General features: G+C 55.4%; 2 protein-coding genes across 2 annotated transcripts in view; both read left to right on the top strand.

Annotated features, from left to right (window-relative positions):
- Positions 1 to 253: 253 nt before the first annotated feature.
- Positions 254 to 11,465, top strand: PGC (progastricsin). The gene is made up of 9 exons (XM_061146083.1): positions 254 to 437; positions 3,017 to 3,167; positions 3,612 to 3,729; positions 4,708 to 4,826; positions 5,695 to 5,894; positions 8,569 to 8,691; positions 9,179 to 9,326; positions 10,385 to 10,483; positions 11,178 to 11,465. Exons 1-9 carry the CDS (start codon positions 367 to 369, stop codon positions 11,331 to 11,333), a joined length of 1,185 nt encoding a protein of 394 aa, XP_061002066.1. The 5' UTR covers positions 254 to 366; the 3' UTR covers positions 11,334 to 11,465.
- A 1,285-nt stretch (positions 11,466 to 12,750) lies between these two features.
- TFEB (transcription factor EB) overlaps positions 12,751 to 22,691 on the top strand; it is a 47,871-nt gene continuing 37,930 nt past the window's right edge. The window contains exon 1 of the mRNA XM_061146683.1: positions 12,751 to 12,915. The gene's annotated coding sequence lies outside the window, so the exon portion shown is untranslated. The remainder of the gene's footprint in view (positions 12,916 to 22,691) is intronic.

The raw sequence follows: 22,691 nt of genomic DNA, 5'->3' as shown, positions 1-22,691 counted from the left end.
CCTCTGGCCCTCACCCCAAAATGCCCAGCTCACACCTCTGGTTCCTGGGTAAAGAAGTCATCTTTGCCACCCCATCTTTCGGCAAGTTTGATCTCTTATCGCTCACACCTCCTGGCCTCCACTGTTTGTTCTGAAAAGTCGATAGGATGAAAAGTCCTTTGAGGCCACCCTCACAAAGGAAAACACCCGGAAGTGACTGATACAGGGAGCCCAGGCTACACCCAGGGTTGAAACCATGCTTGTCCAGGGCAGGGAGGCAGGGACTGGGCTGGGTCCTGGAGGTATAAAGGAGGAAGGAGTGTTCAGGCTTTCACTCCACTGCAACAGCATAGCTCCGAGTTGCCTCTCCGCTGCAGCCAGCTGGAAATGAGCGTCATGAAGTGGATGGTACTGGCCTTGGTCTCCCTCCAGGCCTTGGAGGCAGCGGCATTGGTCAAGTGAGTCTGGGGCCTGAATGCTGGGACAGGAACCCTGGCAGCTTTTTTTTTTTTAATAAACTTATTTACAAAGCAGATACAGATTCACAGACTTAGAGAACAAACTTATGGTTGCCAGGAGGGAAGGACTAGGGGAAGAGATAGTTAAGGAGTTTGGGATCTATGGGTACACTCTGCTACAATTAAAATGGATAGCCAACAGGGTTATAACCTTATAGCACAGGGAACTCTGCTCAATATTATGTGTCAACCTGGATGGGAGGGGAGTTTGGGAGGGAATGGATACATGTACATGCTTGGCTGAGGCCCTTTGCTGTCCCCCTGAAACTCTCACAAATTGTTAACCAGCTATGTGCTGTGCTGGGCTTAGCTGCTCAGTCATGTCTGACTCTTGGTGATCCCATGGACCGCAGCCTGCCAGGCTCCTCTGTCCATAAGACTCTCCAGGCAAGAATACTAGCCTGGGTTGTCATGCCCTCCTCCAGGGGATCTTCCTAACCCAGAAATCGAACCCAGGTCTCCCATATTGCAGGTGGATTCTTTACCATCTGAGCCACCAGGGAAACTCAAGAATACTGGAGTGGGTAGCCTATCCCTTCTCCAGGGGATCTTCCCCACCCAGAAATTGAACCGGGATCTCCTGCCTTGCAGGCAGATTCTTTACCAGCTGAGCTACCCATGAAGCCCTAATCGGCTATACCCAAATAGAAAATAACAAGTAAAAAAAAAAAAAAAAACTACTATAGACTGGATGACTTATAAATAACAGAAATTTATTTCTCAAAGTTTTGGAGGCTGGGAAGTCCAAGATCAAGGTGTCAGTAGATTTGATGTCTGGCGGAGAATCTGCTTCCTAGTTCGTATACATACCCCCCCATCATTCTGCTGTCCTCATGTGTTGGAAGAGACACGAAAGCTCTCTGGGTGACTCAGTCCCTGAGTCGGCACTGGACAGATCTCAGGATGGGAAGAGATATGGCCTCTGCCTTCAGGAAGCTTTCAGTCGGAGGGAGAAACACCATCCCTTCCCCCACTGATGATAAAGGATAGACCAGAAAAAGAGAGAGTAGGGGTGACTACTGCCTAAAAAAAAAAAAAGACCTTGAAAGGCTGGTATAATTATTTCTAGATAGGGAGACATTTGCTAGAAGTTTCTTTAAGGCCCCCCAATTTATTTGACAGATGCCAAATCATCTAAGCAGAAATACCAGTCATGTAATCTCTATTCGCTGAGGTGTCAGGGGAAAGGGGATGAGGCGGCTGGGCTCATAGGACATCAAGAGGGCGCCCAGCCTGCCACACTACCGGCGACTGCACCATTAAAGGGGCACTTTTTTTGGTGGAAAGTTGGCTTCTCTCAGAAACTTCTTTGAATATGCCAATTCTGGAATCGTGGTGGTGTGAAGCAATCATCAGCCTTCGTATCTCAGGGTGAATGGGTTTAGCAGAGAGTTTCTGGAGAATGCAGGGTCTTGAGGGAAGGGGGAAGAGATGGGGAAAGAAGCAGGAATTCTGAGGCCTGGAGCCAGGCCTGGGGACACTGGCAGAGACCCCTGGGCAGCGGAGGCAGGCAGGTCTGGGAGGACATGGGCAGAAGCCCATAATTCAGGAGATCCAGTTCCAGAGGTTGATCTGGGCTCTGGACCACTCAAGCCAACCTCCCCATGGTCTCTGCCTCCTGCAAGGAGCAGGACTGATCCAGGCCAGACACGGAGCAGAAGAACCAGGACCCTATCTTCTGAGTCCCCAGTCTAGTGCTGTTCCCCTGGGCCCGCGCTCTGTCACATCCAGCCAGTGAAAACTGCCAGGGCCACCATACTGGGGACTCTTTGGGGTTAACTTTGCCATCTCTGAAGCCTTTTTATTTTTTGAATGATGTATTGCTTTTTAATTTATTATTATTTTGCTGTGTTGTGTAGCAAGTGGGATCTTAGTTCCCCGACCAGAGATTGAATCCATGCCCTCTGCATTGGGAGCATGGAGTCTTAACCACTGAATCACCAAGGAAGTCCCTCTGAAAACTTTTTTTAAAAATGCACAAATTGGGAATTCCCTTGTGGTCCAGTGGTTAAGGGCTCTGTGCTTTCACTGCGAGAGCGTGGGTTCAATCCCTGGTCAGGGAACAAAGATCCAGCAAGCCACGCAGCACGGTCAAAACAAACAAACTACACAAATCCTGCAAAGGGTAATGTCTAAAGTTCCTCTCCCCTTCCTGGGAAAGAGTTTATGGGGTATTTGAGAGTGGAGGACCAGGGTGGGATGGACCCATGGGATGAGGTCAGGGCAGGCCTAGGTGAAGGTAGCTGTCTTCTGAATCTTGGAGCAAGTCCTGAGAAGAGTTTTCCAAGAAAGAGAAAGAGAGAGGAAGAAAAAGAGAGGCAGAGGGAGAAAGAGCCAGAGAGAGCCAGAGACTGAGACAGAAATGGAGAAAGAGGGAGACAGACGCATATAAGCGACAGGCACCAGGGACAGAGCGACAGGGAGCCTGAGGCAAACAGTCAGGGATGGAGAGAGAGATGGGGTGTTAGAGGTGCAGCAGGAAAGAGGGAGGCCCTGCCCTGATCCCAGCCCTTCTACAGAATCCCCTTGAAGAAATTTAAGTCCATCCGTGAGACCATGAAGGAGAAGGGCCTCCTGGAGGACTTCCTGAGGACCTACAAGTATGACCCGGCCCAGAAGTACCACTTTGGTGATTTCAGCGTGGCCACCGAGCCCATGGACTACATGGACGTGAGTCTTGACCCTCCCCTCTTCCTGCTGCCAAAGGCTGAGGGCCAGGCCTGGGCTGTGAGCTGCACTCTCCCTCTCTGCACCCTCCCACTCGCCCCCTGGAGGCTGCCCCCTGTCTCTCAGACCTGCCTGCCAGCGGAGAAAGCATAGAGGGACCCCTGATGACCCGGCAGCTGAGTCCACGTAGACTTTTGCTGCTGGCCCAGGCGGGCTCAGACGAGGGCCTGTGGGTTCTGGGCAAGTGTGGAGGGCAGGCTCAGGCCCCTGCTTGTGGTGTGGGCTGTGGGGCTGGTCACTCTGCCGCTCTGGCCATGGAGAAGGCTGGGCCTGATGGGCCGAGCGGCAGAGTGACGGGCTCCAATGCCCCCACCACAAGCAGGACCCGCCCCCCCAACCCCCACCCAGAGCTAAGAGCCTGTCCCATGTCCCTTCCTCCCCACCCAGGCTGCTTACTTTGGCGAGATCAGCATTGGGACGCCACCACAGAACTTCCTGGTCCTTTTTGATACCGGCTCCTCCAACCTGTGGGTGCCCTCTGTCTACTGCCAGAGCCAAGCCTGCAGTAAGTGCCGGGCTGGGCAGGGGAGGGCAGTGACACCCGCTGGGGAAGGGCCGCACTTTTGTAAAGATCGCTGGGGGGCGGGGGTGTGGGGTGGTCAGGGAGCTCCAGTCCTGGAAAGGTCCAGGGATTTGTCCAGCATCACACGGCCCATGTCCAAGCCAGAGGGAAGGAACTGGCCATGAGCCTGGGTGGTCCCTCTCTGATTACCAGGACACATTCCCTCACCTACTCCAGCCTAGCCCAGCTCACTCCACTCCATTCTGTTCACTCTGGGCAATGCCATTCTAGCCCACTCCACTCTACAACACTCTTTCTATGCTACTTCCCCACCACGATTTACTAAGTTCTTACTGAACTCTCCCAGGGACACGGGAGAAGGACATAGATGTGGTCCTCCTCCTGTTGCTGTCTTTGGAGATGTTCACTTCCTAGGGCGGCCCTGGCCCCTGCCAAAGCCTTGGGGTTTGGGTCTTGACACCTCTAGTCCAGAAGGCCCCTCGCTGGCTCCATCCTAGGCTGTCTCAGGATCCTGGTGTGGCCAGCTTCTCCTCGGGGTGAGGCGAAGGTCAGCGAGTACCCTGGAGGTCCATTCACTCCTTCATCTGTTGAGTAATTTCTCGACACTCGCCATGTATCAGGAGATCTGCTGGGGGCCAGGAAGACAGAGACAGATACTATACAACTTGCCCACACTACAATCCTAGGGAGGTCATCATCCTAGGGCATCTGAAGATTCTGTGATTATGTTAGGTTGGGGGGTGGGTGCTCTAGGGTCAAGGCTGCCCAGTTCTCAAGGGCCTTCCAATGCCAGGAATGTCAGTTGGCTACCACCTGACTCCTTGGCCGGCAGGGGGAGGGGTGTGTGTGTGTGTGTGTGCAGAGGCTCTAGGATGTGAGCACAGGCTGGGAGACAAGCGGGCAGCCTTGCAGACCTTAGAGGGGGCCAGCATGACTTCCTGAATTTTCCCTTCCCTGCAGCCAGCCACACCCGCTTCAACCCCAGCCTGTCCTCCACCTACTCCACCAATGAGCAGACCTTCTCCCTGCAGTATGGCAGCGGCAGCCTCACTGGCATCTTAGGCTATGATACCCTGATGGTGAGTGATGCTGCTGGCTGAGCCCTCACCTCTTCCCAGGATATGGGGAAGGTAATTTGGGGCTGTGAACTCGACTCTAACCTCACAGTTCTCAAAGTCTGATGGGGAGACTTAGACGGCTGCCTTTGAAAAATATGGGAAACACCCAGTGCTCTACCATTGTCTGTTACTGTTTAGTTGCTCAGTTGTGTCTAACTCTTTTGCAACCTCATGGACTGTATAGCCCACAAGGCTCCTCTGTTCATGGGCTTTCTCAGGCAAGAATACTGGAGTGGGTTGCCATTTCCTTCTCCAGGGGGTCTTCCTGACCCAGAGATCGAACCCATGTCTCCTGCGTTGGCAGGCGGATTCTTTACCACTGAGCCACCAGGGAAGCCCATGCTCTACCATACAGGCCAGAAAATCATAACACTAGAGACTTATCCAGGAACTTCCTTGGTGGTCCAGTGGTTAAGACTCTGAGCTTCCAATGCAGACAGTGTGGGTTTGATCCCTGGTCGGGTAACTAAGATCCTGCATGCTGTGAGGCGCAGTCAGAACAACCAGAAAAGGCTCATCCATTCACTCACTGACCCCTCACTGTGGGCCACCATGTGCCAGGTACCGAGGACAGAGAGTGATTGGGATGACCTGCTCCTTTTCCTTAAGGAGCTTAAAGCCTCAGGGAGAAGCAGGTTGGGGTGGGCGGTGCTGCAGCAGGTGAAGATGGCTCCTTGGAAGAGAAAGGGGCTTTCTCAAACCTGTCAAGAAGAGAGGTGGCAGAAGTGAGGGAGAGATGAAGAACAGACAGATGGGCGTCAGGAGGGGGATCCAGAGGGAGGTGTGTGGAGTTATATTCATCACTTCCCATCCTCTGTGTCCCCTCCAGGTCCAAGGCATCCAGGTTCCCAACCAGGAGTTCGGCTTGAGTAAGACCGAGCCAGGCACCAGTTTCCTCTATGCGAAGTTCGATGGCATCATGGGCATGGCCTACCCCTCCCTGTCCGTGGATGGGGCCACCACCGTCCTCCAGGGCATGGTGCAGGAGGGTGCCCTCACCAGCCCAATCTTCAGCTTCTACCTCAGCAGGTAAGGAACTACCTGGCAGTCCCCAGCTCCCAGCCCACTCGCTTCCACGGGCCCGGACGGCTGAGGTTCAAACACTTTGGAGTTTGGAGGCAGGCATTCCCAGCAGGCATTCGGCAAGACCTTTCCTCCTGGGCTTCTGACACTTCCTCTCCCGCCCTCCCCATTCCTGCATCTGTCCCCAGCCCACTCGGTCTCTTCTTTGTGTTTCTTGGCCAAGACAGACTCTCCCCTTCCTCCAGCAGAACTCTGCTTGGAGCATTGTTGCAGCTCCTCCTACATCTAGGGGGCTTCCCTGGTGGCTCAGATGGTAAAGAATCTGCCCGCAGTGAGGGAGATCCGGGTTCAATCCCTGGGTGGGTAAGATCCCCTGGAGAAGGGAATGGCAACCCACTCCAGTATTCTTGCCTGGAGAATCCCATGGACAGAGGAGCCTGGTGGGCTACAGTCAACGGGGTTGCCATGAGTCAGACACGACTGAGTGGCTAACACTTTCACTTTTCCCCTACCTCTAGGGCTGACTGCCTGCCCAGAGCTGCAGTGAACTCACTTCCTTCTGACCAAATGTTTTCTACCTGGACACCTCTTTTGTGTAATAATCTATTGCTTCATCTCCTTTGATCTATTGTTCTAGCCAGGTCTTCTGGCCTCAGTCCACCAAGAACTCGAACAAATTGTTGTTCTTACCACAAACACTAGCAAATGTGGTTATTTACGTGGACAGGCCCTGGAGTCAAGTGGTGGGTGGCCTGGAGGGGACTTTCCATCTTTTCTCTGTAGAATTAGACAACTACCTTCTAGAGATAGTCAACATCTACTCCCCGGGGCTTAGTCATTTGAACTTGACTTTCAACAATATTATCCGGTTACTAAGGTTGCTGACCTCTGTTTACAAGTGCTCTGAGTTTAGCCCGGAGGATCGCTGCCCAGTGCCACACTCCTGCTCGTCTACCGTCTAACAGGGAGGTCGTGCCCTCCACTCCCCCTGGGCTCCTCCTCCCTCCGATTCCAGCAGAAAAACAACAAACTGGGCCCTGTGTTGGCTCCTGCTGACACGCTCCACCAGCAGCATGAAGTGAAAGGCAGAGGAGAGAGGTGGGACAGGGCTGCAGGCCAGATGACCAGAGGCTTTCCCAGAGGAAGCACTTGGTGGAGCTGCTTCATTTGAGAGCTGGAGGCACTGGGAATTCCCAGCCTTGGTCAAAGGTGGGAGATACAACGTCTGCCCTTAGGGAACCCCAGTCTGAGGGGACACAGCCCTGCCTCAGGGAGCCCCAGTCTGAGGGGAGACACAGTCCCATCCTCAGGGAGCCCCAGTCTGAGGGGAGACACAGTCCTATCCTCAGGGATCCCCAGTCTGAGGGGAGACACAGTCCCATCCTCAGGGAGCCCCAGTCTGAGGGGAGACACAGACCAGCCCTCAGGGAGCTCCAGTCTGAGGGGAGACACAGACCAGCCCTCAGGGAGCCCCAGTCTGAGGGGAGACACAGACCAGCCCTCAGGGAGCCCCAGTCTGAGGGGAGACACAGACCAGCCCTCAGGGAGCTCCAGTCTGAGGGGAGACACAGACCAGCCCTCAGGGAGCCCCAGTCTGAGGGGAGACACAGACCAGCCCTCAGGGAGCCCCAGTCTGAGGGGAGACACAGCCCTGCCCTCAGGGAGCCCCAGTCTGAGGGGAGACACAGCCCCGCCTCAGGGAGCCCCAGTCTGAGGGGAGACACAGCCCTGCCCTCAGGGAGCCCCAGTCTGAGGGGAGACACAGCCCTGCCCTCAGGGAGCCCCAGTCTGAGGGGAGACACAGCCTCGCCCTCAGGGAGCCCCAGTCTGAGGGGAGACACAGACCAGCCCTCAGGGAGCCCCAGTCTGAGGGGAGACACAGACCAGCCCTCAGGGAGCTCCAGTCTGAGGGGAGACACAGACCAGCCCTCAGGGAGCTCCAGTCTGAGGGGAGACACAGACCAGCCCTCAGGGAGCCCCAGTCTGAGGGGAGACACAGACCAGCCCTCAGGGAGCCCCAGTCTGAGGGGAGACACAGACCAGCCCTCAGGGAGCTCCAGTCTGAGGGGAGACACAGACCAGCCCTCAGGGAGCCCCAGTCTGAGGGGAGACACAGACCAGCCCTCAGGGAGCCCCAGTCTGAGGGGAGACACAGCCCTGCCCTCAGGGAGCCCCAGTCTGAGGGGAGACACAGCCCCGCCTCAGGGAGCCCCAGTCTGAGGGGAGACACAGCCCCGCCTCAGGGAGCCCCAGTCTGAGGGGAGACACAGCCCCGCCTCAGGGAGCCCCAGTCTGAGGGGAGACACAGCCCCGCCTCAGGGAGCCCCACTCTGAGGGGAGACACAGTCCTATCCTCAGGGAGCCCCGGTCTGAGGGGAGACACAGTCCTATCCTCAGGGAGCCCCAGTCTGAGGGGAGTCACAGCCCCGCCTCAGGGAGCCCCAGTCTGAGGGGAGACACAGCCCTGCCCTCAGGGAGCCCCAGTCTGAGGAGAGACACAGCCCCGCCTCAGGGAGCCCCACTCTGAGGGGAGACACAGGCCCGCCTCAGGGAGCCCCAGTCTGAGGGGAGACACAGTCCTATCCTCAGGGAGCCCAAGTCTGGAGCCAGGGCAGGACTTCTACTTTCCTGCCTTTCCCACAGCCACTTCCTGACTCGCCTTTCACTTTACATTCCGCAGCCAACAGGGCTCTCAGGATGGAGGAGCAGTCATCTTTGGGGGTGTGGACAGCAGCCTATACACGGGGCAGATCTCCTGGGCCCCTGTCACTCAGGAGCTGTACTGGCAGATTGGCGTTGAGGAGTGAGTCTGCAGTGGGCCCCAGGGGTGTGGGCACTTCATTCGGGCAGGATGTCGCACACACACATCCAGGTCTTGGGGTTTCAAGACCCTGGTCGGCCTGGAGAAGGTGGGTGCGGTAGAGACAACACAGGAAGAGGCAGGGTCTGGAATCCCAGACATTTCAGACCCTGTCATCCAACCCTAGGGGCTTAGAGATTAGAAACTGGGGTGTGTGGGGGGAGGGACTAATTTACTCAAAGTATTTACAACGAATCAATAGCCCTGGCCATCAGTCTTTCTAGAACTATCTGTGGAACTTTTTAGAAACAGGAAACATGGCCATTCAGGCGGACTTGGACAGACTCTGTTATGAGGCTGGGGGATGGTTGGATTGACCTCTGTAGAATCCTTATCTTCCTGAGGTGCACCTTGATTCGGTAACTGCGGCCCATCCCTTCGCTGCCCTGAGCTGGGAGGTGCTGAGACTGCCCATCTTCTCACTATTCAGGTTCCTCATTGGTGACCAGGCCACAGGCTGGTGCTCCGCAGGCTGCCAGGCCATCGTGGACACCGGCACATCTCTGCTCACGGTGCCCCAGCAGTTCCTGAGTACCCTTCTGCAGGCCACGGGAGCCCAGGAGGACCAGTATGGACAGGTGCATGCAGCGGAGCCGTGCCCCTTCCCGGGGAGAGACCAGGAGGCATTTATGGTTTTTCCTGGGAGCACAGGAATAGCCTGATTCTTGGCCTCGGTGCTTCTCGCTGCCTCCCGGCACTGGAGGTGGGGGCCCCGGATGACTGGGGCAGGGGCTGGCTGGGGGTTGGAAGGCTGATTCAGAGGGTCCAGATGCCTGTGCTGGTATGGGAAGTGCTCCCAAATAGGCAGAATTTCCTCTGAGCTTCAACCACTTAGAGGAAACAGGTTAAACACCTGCTTGGCTTTGCAGTAAGAGCTAAATAATTAGAATGTGGGACCCAGCCCGACAGCGACAAGGAATAACTCTTGAATCCAGAGCTCCCTCACCTCCACCTTGGGAGGTGGATGGGCAAGGCCCTGCCCCCATCCTTACCCCGTCCTGAGCCTACCAAAGGGTTTGCATAATTAAGGTATTCTCACTAACTTTGGTGGGCTGATGAGCTATACTTTCTACAGAACTGTGTATTTTATTTATTTATTATTTTAATTTTTACTGGGTTATAGTTGCTTTACAATGCTGTGTAAAGCTGTCCAACGAAGAGAATCAGTTAGAAGCATACATACATCCATCCCCTCCCTCTTTGACCTCCCACCCGGCCACCGCCATTCCACCCCTTAGTCATCACAGAACACCCAGCCGAACACCTTGTGCTATATAGCAGCTTCCCGTCAGCCATCTATTTTACACATAGCAGTGTATCAGACCTGTTTTAAAAGGACACTTGCAGAGAAGGGGCGTAGATTTAAACTTTCACGGGAGATATTAAAGAAAGAGGCATGTTTTGAGAAAGGTGACTCAGGTCCCCCCCACAACCTACCCTCTGTACAGCAGCTTCTAAAACTTGGAGCTTCTGTTCGCAAGTCCTCATGGGTAACACCAGCAGTATTGATGTTGCAGCCTCCAGTCCAAGAGCAGGCTTGGAGCTCGGGCCCAGGACCCCAGGGGCTGCAGTGATGGGGTTGGCAGGTCCTCTCAGAGGGGAGATGAGGCAACCCAGGCGCTGTTCCTCTCTGCAGTTTCCTGTGGACTGTAACAACATCGAGAACCTGCCCATCCTCACCTTTGTCATCAATGGCGTGCAGTTCCCTCTGCCCCCTGCCTCCTACATCCTCAATGTAAGTCCTGGTTCCTGCAGGCTGAGCCAGTGGGCACAAGATCAGGGATGGAGGTGGGTAATGGATGGGAGGAAGCTGTGAGGAACCAGAAACACTCGGTCCCCTTAACTGTGCCATTTCCTTGCAGCATTGATTTCTCTTCCCCTCTCATGGATTTTAAACCCCCTTCTCTGGAACCAGGCTATGAAAGAGCAGAGCAATCATCTATTATTAATAATTATTATTAATTAAGGGGGAGAGTCACTGGCTCTCTGTTGAGCACTTACAAGAGTCAGCCACCAAGTGAAGCACTTTGTCTACATTTTCCTGATGACTCGTCATAACATTTAATGAGGGAGATATGAATTTTTATTTTATAAGTAAAAGCTTGGAGGTTCCGAGAGGTTAACTCATTGGCTACATAGTTAGTCAGGGTGAAGCTAAGGTTTAAACCTAAGTTGATCTGGCTCCAAGGCTTTACTACCAGGAGTTGAGGAGATCCTGCAGAGGGAGGGCCCTTGCAACCTGCCCTCAGCCACACTAGAATCCCCAACCAGCCCGGCTCTGGCAGCTCAGTTGGCCTGTGAGGCCTCAAGGGTAGAAACTCTGGCTCATCCTTTTCTGTATCTGTGCTGCTGGCCTGGGGCTCTGGGCTCAGCAGTGCCCCGTCTACCTGTGAGCTGATGAATGAGTGTTGCCCTTGTGTGTTGTGCAGAATGACGACAACTACTGCATCCTGGGGGTGGAGGTCACCTACCTACCCTCCCAGAATGGCCAGCCCCTGTGGATCCTCGGGGATGTCTTTCTCAGGTCATACTATTCTGTCTACGACCTGGGCAACAACAGGGTGGGCTTCGCCACGGCCGCCTAGACTCAGCGCCTGGACTCCCGGGCTTCCTTCTCCCTCTGGACACTCCACCCTACAGGGGGTTCTCTCTGCACTTCCTGTCTGCATTTAGCCCCCCTTCTCTGGACTCTGGACTTTGTCTAACAATAAACAGCTCTTCTCCACATCGGCCATCCTGTTGTTTTTAGAGGGCAGTCGTAGCCTTGTAAGGCTCAGGGAATGGGACAATAAGAGTCAGAGGCAACTTTGCCTCTACTGGACCATGTTGTCCCTGAGTTTCTAGGAGGTTCGTGGTGGGTCACTGAGATTCTAAGAGAAATAGGGCACGAGGTAGGCTTGGGGGTGGGCCCTGTACCCCTCAAAGCTTGGAGTCTCTTCACAGCTTCTCTCTGGAGAGGGAAAACTGTGGTAGTGGCATGCAGGCAGGGCATTCCTTTGTAAGGGACAATCCAAAATGCTCTGCTGACTTAATTTACCAAACTACCACCAGAGTTACCCCACACATATTACTAGCAGTGTGACCAGGGGTCCCATGCGTCTTAAATCTAGGCTTCTTCCTCCTTATCAGTGATCAAGTTTGCACTAGGAGCTTTCAGAAGAAGGCTGGAGGACAGTGCACACTGTAACAGATGTGGGTCCTTTAGGGAGACATCACATGATGCCACCAGAGCATCTTGTGACGTCCAGCAGGGGAGGGTGACATGAAAAGGTCAGGAAGTTTCTCTCTTCAGCAACATGGTGGTGGTGTACCTGCAAGCTCCAGCTAATAAGGTCTAGGTGGGGAGGGCTAAATGGAGAACTCATGATGGGAGAGGAGGTAGGCTCCATTTTATAATCATATTTCCTTCACCATGCTGATCAACCTTGGCCCTTATGCTCAAGATCCAGGTCTGGTACCCCATTCCAAATCTGGAGGATGAGGTTTGACACAGAGGGGTTTCTATGGCAACAGCACACCATCTGGGACTCTACCTCTTTCCTAGACTCCAGGAAACCCAGCACACTGCACGCCTCTCATTGGGGTCAAATAGGCCACATGGTATATTGTGATGATCTGTGGTTCGTGACATTACTTCCTGAACACAGAAAACTTGCAAAAGGGGTAGAAACCAAATGGAGCAAAGTTTCCAAATTAAACGCCAAGTCCCAGCACAGGCCTGAGCCCACAGGGTGGGACTACAAATCCCGACGTGCCTAGCAGAGCCGTCGCCCAGAAGGGAGGACTACGTTTCCCAGCGGGCTGTGCAGCAGGCAGACAGACGGTAGGGCGGGGCGGGGCGGAGCCGGGATGGGCGGGGCCTCGGGGTAGGGTGCTGCCCTCTGCCGGGCGCGGTGGGAAGTGAGTGCCGAGTGACAGCAGGAGCCCCGGCGCCGGGCGCGGGGCTCGGTGACAGCGGAGGCGGCGGCCGCGGGCTGGACGTAGGGAGCGGCGGCGGCGCCGACGGCAGAGGGCAGGGCGGACGGGGGCGGGCCTCCCCGGTGGCGCGGAGCCGGAGGAGCCCGGGAGGGGGCGGCCGGCGCAGCTCTCGGGCCCGACACCTGAACTTGGGACAAGTTGCCGGAGTCGCGGGGCGCGGGCGGCGGACGGATTGACCTTCATAGCTAGGTGAGCGGGACCGGGGGGCAAGGGGTGCGCGGAGGGCCCGGAACTCCCGACCCAGGCTCCGCTGCTCCGATCCCGTGGGTCCGCGAGACAGGTGGGTGGCTGGGTGGGGGTGTTGACTGGAAAGGGGAGCGAGATCGTGTGCGCCGCACTGCCACCCGCCCCGCCGTCCGTCTAGCCGGCCCGGCTCGTCCCGCGCGTGGCCGGGGCGGCGCTGCCCGCGGAGCTTGGGAGCCCCTCCAGCCCCTCCCTTCAGGCTCGAGCCGGGGGGCGGCTTCTCCGCGACCTTATGTAACCAGGCGGGAGGGGCCGTGGCGGGCATGGGCCTTCCCGGCCCGGGAGCTGGAAGTCGAAGGGGCGGGAGGAGTGGGAGTGAACTTGCAAGAAGTTTTGAGGGCGTGTGGGCCCTGCGCCCGCTTCTTCTCCACCGCACGCGGCTGGGGCGGCGGGTGGCACGGGGGAGGGCGCGGGAGGTAGGGAGTGTGCGGGGGCCGAGTCCGGCGGGGCCAGGCCCTGCCAGGATGGTCCCGGGGAGTGGGCGGGCCGGAGCGGCGCCACGCCCCGGGGGCCGGGCTGCTGGGTGGGGGGCGGGTAGAAGTACCATCCTTCCCTCCCTTCCAGCCCCTTCCTCCCCCTCGGTCTCTTGAAGAAGCCGCTCCAACCCGCGTCCCCCGGTGTGCCCGAGAGCAGTCTTTTTCTTCCCCTTGCATTATTCCACGACGTTAGGGAACTCCAACCCCAGAGCACACCACTCCTTCTGCCTTCCCTGCAGCTCCCAGCCATCTACCCGCCCCCAGAATATCCCCCCTCCTTCCCGGTCCCGAATCCCGGAAAACACGCCCCCTTCCCCCGATTCCGTGAGTCTGCACCTCCCAACCCCAGGCTGTCCCACCCCTAAGTCAGCACTTCTCTGCCGTCCCCGCCCGCCCCCCGGTACCCCGATCAGCTATTCGGCCGAAGCGGCGAGTGCGCTCGCCTTCTCGGAGGGAGCGGGCTGATGCCAGCTCGGCTCCCCGCCCCTCGGCTCCCTCCCGCCCGGAGTTCTGGCTTCACGCACGGCTGCCCAGAGCTGCTCAGGGTTGCGCGAGCAGGTTCGCGCCGCAGCCGCCCGGCGCTCCCCGGCCCGGCTCGCAGGGGGAGGGAGGGAGGCGGGGTGGTGGTGGAGGGAGGGCGCCGAGGGCGGGGCTCATCCGCCCTGGGCTCCGCCACCCCTCCTCATCGGGCCAACCCCTCACCGCTGAGTCCTTCTCCGTTGCCGCGCCCACCCCTGTCGTCGACCTCACGCGCCTGTGTTCTGGGGGTGGTTATGCGCAAACAGTTCCTGGACCAAACTTGAGCGCTTTGGCTTAGCGTTCTCCGGGGAAGTGCTAGTTAATCCTTGTGATAGTGATCGTTAACCCTTGAGTGGGGAGGGGCTGCTTAGTTGAGCCCGATTGGGACAAGGCTGGTGTAGGTCCCCAGTGACGCCTCTGGGATGTGGATTCAGAACCCTGATGGCTGAGATTCCACCCGCCCAAGACCTGGCACTCTTGGGCAGCTGGGGGTGGAGGGGAAGGTGGGGGGCTGGTCTCGTGTGGGTGTCCTGAACGCAGAACGCAGTTCTTGGTTCGTAGACTTGCTCCCTCTGAGGCCTTCTCTATGCCCAGCCTGAGAGACGGGCCCCCAGGCCCTGCCCTCAGGGAGATCACAGTCTGGGAGAGAGACAGCCGGCAAGAGTTAAAGGCAGGCCAGAAGAGGCAGGCGAGGGGGGAAGGGCTGGCTGCCTCCAGAGCCCTACCTGGTAGTCTTGAGGTGTGCCTGGATCTTGCCTCAGTTTCCCCAGCCATGGGAAAAATGGCAACTCACACAGACCCCTTCATTCTGCCTGCCTCCTGGCTTCTGGGGCAGAAGAGTCGGGAACCAGGCAATGGAAACGAAGAGCTGTTTAGGGTGACTGTGTGCTCTGCTTGTCTGGGAGCGCAGCCAACGTTGCTTACAGTTTACGGGGCCTGTTACAGCAGCAGTGCTATTTTGCCCTCAGCTCAGCTCTCTGAGGTGCAGCCCAATGGGAGCCCAGGTCCCCTGATTCTGTGTTCTGTGGAAAGGGTGCAATGGTTGGGGGCATCTCCTCTGGTGAGCACTCAATCCCGGGAGAGCCCCTGGGCTTCTGAGGGCTGATGGCCTGGTAACTCACAGTCGGAGGTGGGTAGGAGGGTGGGCCAGGGCACGCAGGAGCCCATCCAGTGCTCAGGGATGATGGGGGTCCCCAGCGCTCACCCCAGGGCCAGTGAGGCCTCCCTTCCGCCTCTCAGCTGGAAAGCAGGTGGGAGGGGCTTCCCACCCCTCAAGCCTGGCTGCCCTTTGAGGGTCTGGTTTCTGGCCCCATCCCTCCCCGGCCTCTGTTTATGGTTGTAATTGCATCATTAGCCGGAGTTTATAGAGTTACTTAGCACCTGCCCCCACAGGGAGTGGCCTCGCCACCCCCTGGCTTCTGTCTCTTCCTTTTCAAAGTCGACTTGGTTTCTGCCGGCAACTGGGGTTTCCCCAACCGCAGCTGGCATGCAAGCCAGGTTGAGCCTTTGTCCTAGGGATGGAGGGCAGTCAGCACTTGGGGCCCAGCTTGGGGCTGCCCTGGAGATGACCGTGGAAATTGGGTTGGCCTCCTCTGATACAGAGGGGGAGGGGGGTTCAGGGTTCCCAGAGCTGCCAGCAGTGTCCACATCCCAGGACACAGTGGGTGTTTTTGCATATGATGTATGTATCCATGTCTGAAAAGAGAGGTAAAAATGCACACACGTCACAGGCAGCTGTGAGGAGTGAGGTGCCTGGTACATGGTGAGTCCAGATGCTGCTCGGTATCTCAGTGTGGGGTGTGTGTGATTGATGGGGAGTTTGTGTGTGTGGTTATGAGATCGTGGGCATCTAGATACATGTATGTGGATGAATTGTGAACATGCATGTCTATGAGCATGTAAAAGTAATATTAATAGAATATGCATCTACTCTATGCTATAATAGAGCAGTATTGTAAGAAAATTTAGTCATAAACTACAGTTGCCAACATTTATTGTGTATTTACTCTTCAGAATGAGGTAGGAATTATTATTTTCATTATGCTGATTCAGAGAAGTTAAGCAGGTTGCTTGAAGTCACACAGCCTGGAAATGGTAGGGATTCTAACCCAGGCCCAACCAAGTCCCAAATCCATGTGCTCAGTCCCTGCAGAAGGCCACTTCAGGGCTCCCAGCAGTTCTCCCTTAATGAGGTGCGACCGGAACCTTCTTTTCCCCATCGGGGTCTCCTGCTCTCAGCAGTGATGGGACTTGCTGAAGCCCCTTCTCCAGGGCACACCTGTCTCCTGGCTGCTCTTCTGAGCTGCTGACTGAGGTGACTGAAGGGCCCCTGGAGAGAACTCTCGGGCCTGGCTGGGGGAGGAGATGGGTTCAGACAAGGCTTCCTGGGTCTCCTTGGCTACCTCAAACATGCCCTTATGGTGCAGCCCTCAGTAGGCACTTGTTTAATCAGGTGAGGAGAAACAGCCGGCTCATCTCATCTCTTGGATGAGAGCCGACTGCAGCAAAAGTCCTGAGAAGAACCCAGGAGACCCCGTGTTGACAGGCCATGTGGCTGCGGCCAGTCCGTCTCCCTTAGCCTCTGTTTCCATATCTGTGAGCCTCTATCACCGGTGGGGTCCCCTCCAGTGTGAGCCTTCTGCCCATCTTTGGCCAAAGCACCCAGACAGGAGGTGCTTCAGAAAGGGTGGGGTGTGAGGTGCGGGGGAGGTGGGGGGCTGCCCAAGTCCACCCCGTAGCGCTTTCGCTATAAGCTGGCTCCCGTGGAGCCATCAGCCAGTTTTTCTTGGGACAGAGCCATTGCCACCAGGTACTGAGCGCCAGGCTAAGTGTCGCCGAGTCGGGCGGTGGTCGAGAGCATGGGCTCCAGGGCCAGGCCGCCTGGTGTGGAATCTCAGCTCTGCCACTGGCTAGCTGTGTGGCCCTGGGCCAGCCGCTCCCCCGCACTGTGCTCTGTTTCCACACCTAGAAAGCGGGGAGTATGGTAGTGCCCGCACACACTGCTGCCAGGAGGGCTGAGTGTGTTGGTGCTTGCTGCCTTTACCGCACCTAGGGCCCTGCTGTGCTCAAAAACACGTTATCATAATTAACTCCTTTAACTTCTTTATTTCTCATTTCCAGGTGAGGAGGTAGTCATAGAGAGCTCTAGGGGAGAAATAAAGACCTGTGGGTTGCAAACAGGCCTCCCTCGTGGGTCTAAGATCCTCAAGCAAAATGCCTTCAGTGGGGCTTTGCAGACTCCGTGGCCACAGCCCCCAGCACTCCCTGTGGTACCACACCCAGCCTGGTCGCCACAGCCGACAGCATGGCAGATCTGATCAGGCCTGCAGCATCTCAACCACCTCTGCCCTGCCCTGCCCCTTGGGACTTCTTGGAGTGCATCGGGCCCGGTCACTTACTACTGACTCCTGACCAGAGGCCCTCCTTTGCCCTTGTGTTTCCTGGCCCTCCTGCACTCTGCACCAGAGATACATACGGGTCTTGTCTGCAGTGTCACCAAGGCAGAGATAAGATCTCAGCCATAAGGCTGGATCTGGGACTTATCATCATGCCCACAGGAAGTGCTTTGTTGCCTATGGAGCAATGGGTGAGAGCAGGTGGCAACCAAGGGGGCAGAAGCAAGAGGCAGAGTCATCATCAGCTTTCTTTACTGTCTCTTAAGGAGGAAGAAAAGTGAGCTCCAGTCATCCCCACCCTTGTCCATCTTCCTGGGGGCCAGGCCGCCTTCTAGGCTCCTGTCTACACAGTGGGGTCCCACAGTCAAATGGGATGCCATGAGATTAATCCAGGAATCCCAACAGGCTCTCTGGAAACCCAAGGACCATATTCCCTCCTCCTAGCCCTTGTTCATGCTGGTCCCTTCTCTTGACAGTCTCTCCTCTGCTTCCCTCCCTGTAGGCAAATCCTCTGTCCCTGTAGGCATACCCTTCTAGGGAACTGCTCCATCTGACTGCACTTCTGGCTGGGTATTAGGATGACCTGGGGAGCTCTTAAAAAATACCATTGCACCTGAGTCTTTGGGGAGAGGCTTAGGCATCAATATATATTTTTTAAATGTGTGATGATTTTGATGCCCTGTCTCTCAGACAGGGGTTCTTAGGTCAGGTGGGCGTCGGAATCAGGATTGTTAGAACAGTTTACTGTCCCCCACCCCTGCCCAGGGTTTCTCATTGAGTGGGTCTTCAAATTCCTATAAGTCTAGAATTTACAATTCTGGCACATTTTCAGGTGATGCTAATGCTTCTGGTCCTGGGACCCCATTTTGATAACCTACTCTTTTGTGGCTACCCAGGCCAGAGCTTTCTGTTTCCTGGGTCTCTGATTGCCTGGGGTCTCTTAGGCCCATCTGCTTTTCAAAGCCAGGTCCCCAGGGGCAGGGGCCACTGTGAGATCATTTGGTGACCGCTAGTCTCTGGTATGGCCATCCTTCCCTCCTCCATCCTGACTCTCTGCCCCTACCTCCCATTAAACTGACCAGTGTCCAGTCTTGGCCCCACCCTTGGGGACAGGTGCTCAGGAAATAGTGACTGCTTCAGGCAAGGTGAGGTGGATAGCACCAGCCCAGAGAGTCATCAGTACTGGGGGCAAGTCATTGGAGCCAGAATAGCATTTCTGGCTTCAGGGGGTGGGTGTCCAGAACAGCCCCTCACTCTGCCTAAGTGAGGCTGTCAAAAGATCCATCATGTTATTTGACTTTCCCATCCCGTAGAGGGTATTTGATCACTGTTTGAACTGCATTTTTGGTGAATAATGAAAATGATAAAACACACACAAGAAACAGCCATTCCCTTCTCCTTTCCTCACCCTGGAGACATTGGGCCAGCATATGGGGGGGGGGGGGGTCATTGTTGGGGGTTGAGATGTCTCCATCATCTTCTGGGGGGTCCTGGGCTTTGAGGGCAGCAGATAGTTGGGGTGACCCTGTGGGCTTGCCCCAAGGCCTGTAGTAGTGGAGTCTTTCTTGGAAACCAGGGGAAGCTAGCTATGTAATGGGTGCTCAGCACAGCTTCATGGAGGGAGTAGGTGAGTGTGAAATGGGCCCAGACCCGAGGACATACAAATGCTTTACCCATGGTCTCTGCTGTGCAAGAGCATCACCATCTAAGACCCAGGGATGGTACCCAGGAACGTGAACAAGGAGGAACTCCCTGCCTCCATCCACCCACGGTGATCCAGGCCCAGCCCACTCTGGTGGGCTCACAGCCTGTCTCTCCCCACACAGAGTTTGCAGCAGCCCTGCCCATTGCCTGCCCCCCACCACCCCCCAGTTCCACCAGTGGGTCTGTGGGGTGGGGCTCTGGTTTGTTTTCCCATGTTTGCCTGGGGAAGTCACAGCCTGTCCTCGGCCTTGTTTATAACTGGTTTGGGGACAGCAGCTGCCCCAGCCCCTACAGTCCCTGAGGGGTGCAGGGTGGCCAGGAGGTGACACTCTATCCCGTCCACCCCCCGCCGCCTCTGTCCCCCCCGCCCTGGCCAGGTGTTCTCTCTCTCAGCTGCCCCTGCCAGCGTGGGGCCAGCTGACTGGGGCTGCAGGGCTGTGGGCCTCAGAAGCCAGCTGGTACTACCCCCATGTTTTCGAGAGGAGGGCACTGGGACCCAGGGAGCTTGGGAGTCCCACTCTAGCATCCACCAGGGTCAGCAGTCATGGACTGACTGGGTGCCTAGCACTATGCGAACCAAGCAGGGTGGGTGGGAATAAAGACACAGCTCCTCTCTCAAAGCTGATGGCCTGGGATCAGGGAGGGGGGTAGTTTCAGTAACTGCAGAGGACAGAGAAAGGCAGAGTGATGTGTGATCGTACAGAGCCGTGGACTAAATGACCAATAAATGTGTCAGTACCTGGCCCTTTGGCCTGAAAAACATATCTTCCTTTTTTTTAAAAAAGTAATTGTTATTGGAGTATAGTTGCTTTACAATGTTGTGTTAGTTTCAGATGTACAGTAAAGCATCAGTTACGCACGCGTGTGTGCTAAGTCACTTCAGTTGTGTTCGACTCCTTGAGACATTATGAACTGTAACCTGCCAGGCTGTATGTCCATTCTTTCTTAGATTCTATGGGGCTTCCCAGGTGGCTCAGTGTTAAAGAATCCACCACTAGTGCTAGAGACACAAGAGACTCAGGTTCCATCCTTGGGTTGGGAAGATCCTCTGGAGGAGGAAATGGCAACCCACCCTAGTATTCTTGCCTGGAAAATCCCACGGACAGAGGAGCCTGGTGGGCTACAATCCACAGGGTCGCAAAGAGTCGGACACGGCTGAGTGATTGAGCACACACACATTCCCATAGAGGTCATTACAGAGTATTGATTAGCGTTCCCAAGGCTATACAGTAACCTACTGCAGTAGGTTCTTATTGGTTATCCATGTTACATATGTTAATATATAGTGATGTATATATGTTAATCCCAGGCTCCCAATTTATTCTCCCTGCTCACCTTTGAAGAGCCTTCTTTCCTGGCCGAGAGAAAGTTTTTACAAAAGGGCTCAGGCCAGTGCCTAGAACTTGGCTCAGCGCTTCTCACCCGCTGAGAAGGCTCCAGGAAGGGCGGCTGTCTCAATCCCTGGGTCCTCCCACCTGGAGGAGGGGTCACCTCTGCAGGCCCAGGAGCATTTCCCCCTGGACCGGGTCGTCCCTTCCAGGAGACCTGGAATCTGCTGAGTGCCAGGTGAGGCCACGGGGAGGCTCTTGGCCCCTGAGCCACCCGCCTCTCACTGAGGCCCTGGGCCCTGGGGCACATGGTGCTAACCCGGCCTAACAACTCAGGCCTCTTTGGACTGTGCTGAGCGCTGGGACCTGGGCTTGGAACTGCGTGCAGGGCATCTGCTCCCCCGCCCTGAGCTCTCTTCTCCTTTCCCTCTTTCCTTTGCCCCTCACACCCCCATCCTTCTGACTCTCTCTCTGTTTCCACAGCCACTGGAACTTCAGCCCTCGATGCGGGTGTGTCTCCCTGTCCTGCTCTCTGTCCCCCTCCTCTCCATCTTCTCCATTTTTCTGCCTCCCTCCTTCTTTTGGTGTATTTATAGGGTGAGTGAGGCCTGCCGTGTTCCTCCAGAGCCTTCCCAGCATGGGCCTCTGGACTCTGCTGTCAGGGACCCAGAGGAGCAGACCAGGGCAGGGTAAGGTGGGCATGAGAGAGTCTAGCTTCATGTAACTCTCTCCCCGTGGCCACCAGGGCCAGATGGTGGCTGGGATGCTCCAGAGTCAGGGGGAGATGAAAAGGGCTGTGGTGCCCAGGTGCTCTACAAACACCCCTGGGTGTCACTGGCTCCTCCAGACCTGTGACCAGCTATAGGTTCTCATCTACTTTGGCCTAATCATAGTGGTTTGCAAAGCCAAGTGGGGGAAGAAACTATTAGAACTTCTATTTTGATATATTTATATCTCATCCTTTTCTCCCCCCTTTTATTGTGAAATATAGCCTAATTGCCAAAAAGAGCGTAAACCTATATGGATAATATAATAATTATAAAAGTGAACACCCAGGTAACCACCACCCCAATGAAGAAACAGAATGCAACCTGCATTCTGAAATCAACTTGTGTGCTTCACCTTGGTCATAAGCCCCTTCCCAAAGTGAACCACTATCCTGACTTTTTTTTTGCCTCAGTGTGGGCATGCAGTAGCCTCGTTCCCTAAACAGGGATTGAACCCCTGCCTCCTGCCTTGGTGGCCTGGAGTCCCAACTGTTGGACCAGCAGGGAAGTCTCTCTCCTGACTTTTAAGATGATCAGTTCCTTGCTTGCCTTGATCATGTTACCACCTCTACCTGCGGCCTTTAGCAATAGAGCTTAGCTTCACCCGATTTTAAATTTATGCAGCTAGAGAAACACTGAACATGTTCCTTGGCCAGTGGAGAGGTCTGTCTAGGCTGTTGTGAGTAGCTGCGTTCATGCATGAGCATCCACTGTATGAACTTGATACCGTATTTGTATCCATCCCACCACTCATGGACATTTGGGTTGCTTGCCTTTTTTGGCTGCTGTGAACAATGCTGGAAGAACATCCTGGAATGTGCTCCTGGTGTGTTGGTGTGACCCTTCTTCAGAGTCCATATAGAGCGGAACTGCTCGAGTGTTGCTACAGGGTATATGATGCATATTTCAATTTTAGCAAATTCTGTGTGAAGTGGTTACACCAATTTGCTCCTCACTGGTGACCCCTAAGAGTTCCTATTGCTCTGTATCTTTGCTGACACTTGGTATCAGTAGACTGTTTTGTTTCTGTCCTGGTGAGCTGTTGAAACTGTAACAGTATCTCATCCTAAGTGTAATTTATATTTCCCTCCTCATCTTTTTTATAGATCTATTTTTGTGTATGTTTGCTCATATGCATGACATATTCATACACTGGCATGTATTAACAGTTCCTAAGAAAAGAAGCTTATATTGGGGGTGCTCAAAATTTGTTACTCACAGGGGTGTGTGATCAAAATAATTGAAAGACCACTGAAATGTTGAATGCCAGGGACTAGGTTGGTTTGTAGGTTGGGGTTGGGGAGGTGGTCTCGGGATGAGATTCCCAAGTGGTACCGCCTGCCAAGGGGCAGCTCTGCCCGGAGGGTACTGAGCCCACGGGGTACTCACCAGCACCTCCAGGCCCTCCTGCCTGGCACATTGACAGCTCTCGCAGCAGATGCCCTTCAAGTTAGAATTGGCAGGCGCCTGGCTTTCAGGTCCTTTTAGGGCAGCTTCTCTTTGTCTCCCAGGGGACATTTGGTGATGTCTGAT

This window comes from Dama dama, chromosome 7 (assembly GCF_033118175.1).
Source record: "Dama dama isolate Ldn47 chromosome 7, ASM3311817v1, whole genome shotgun sequence".
In the NCBI taxonomy this organism is placed as follows: Eukaryota; Metazoa; Chordata; class Mammalia; order Artiodactyla; family Cervidae; genus Dama; species Dama dama.
Note: the sequence above shows the minus strand (reverse complement) of the source record. Positions and strands in the feature narration are given on the sequence as shown.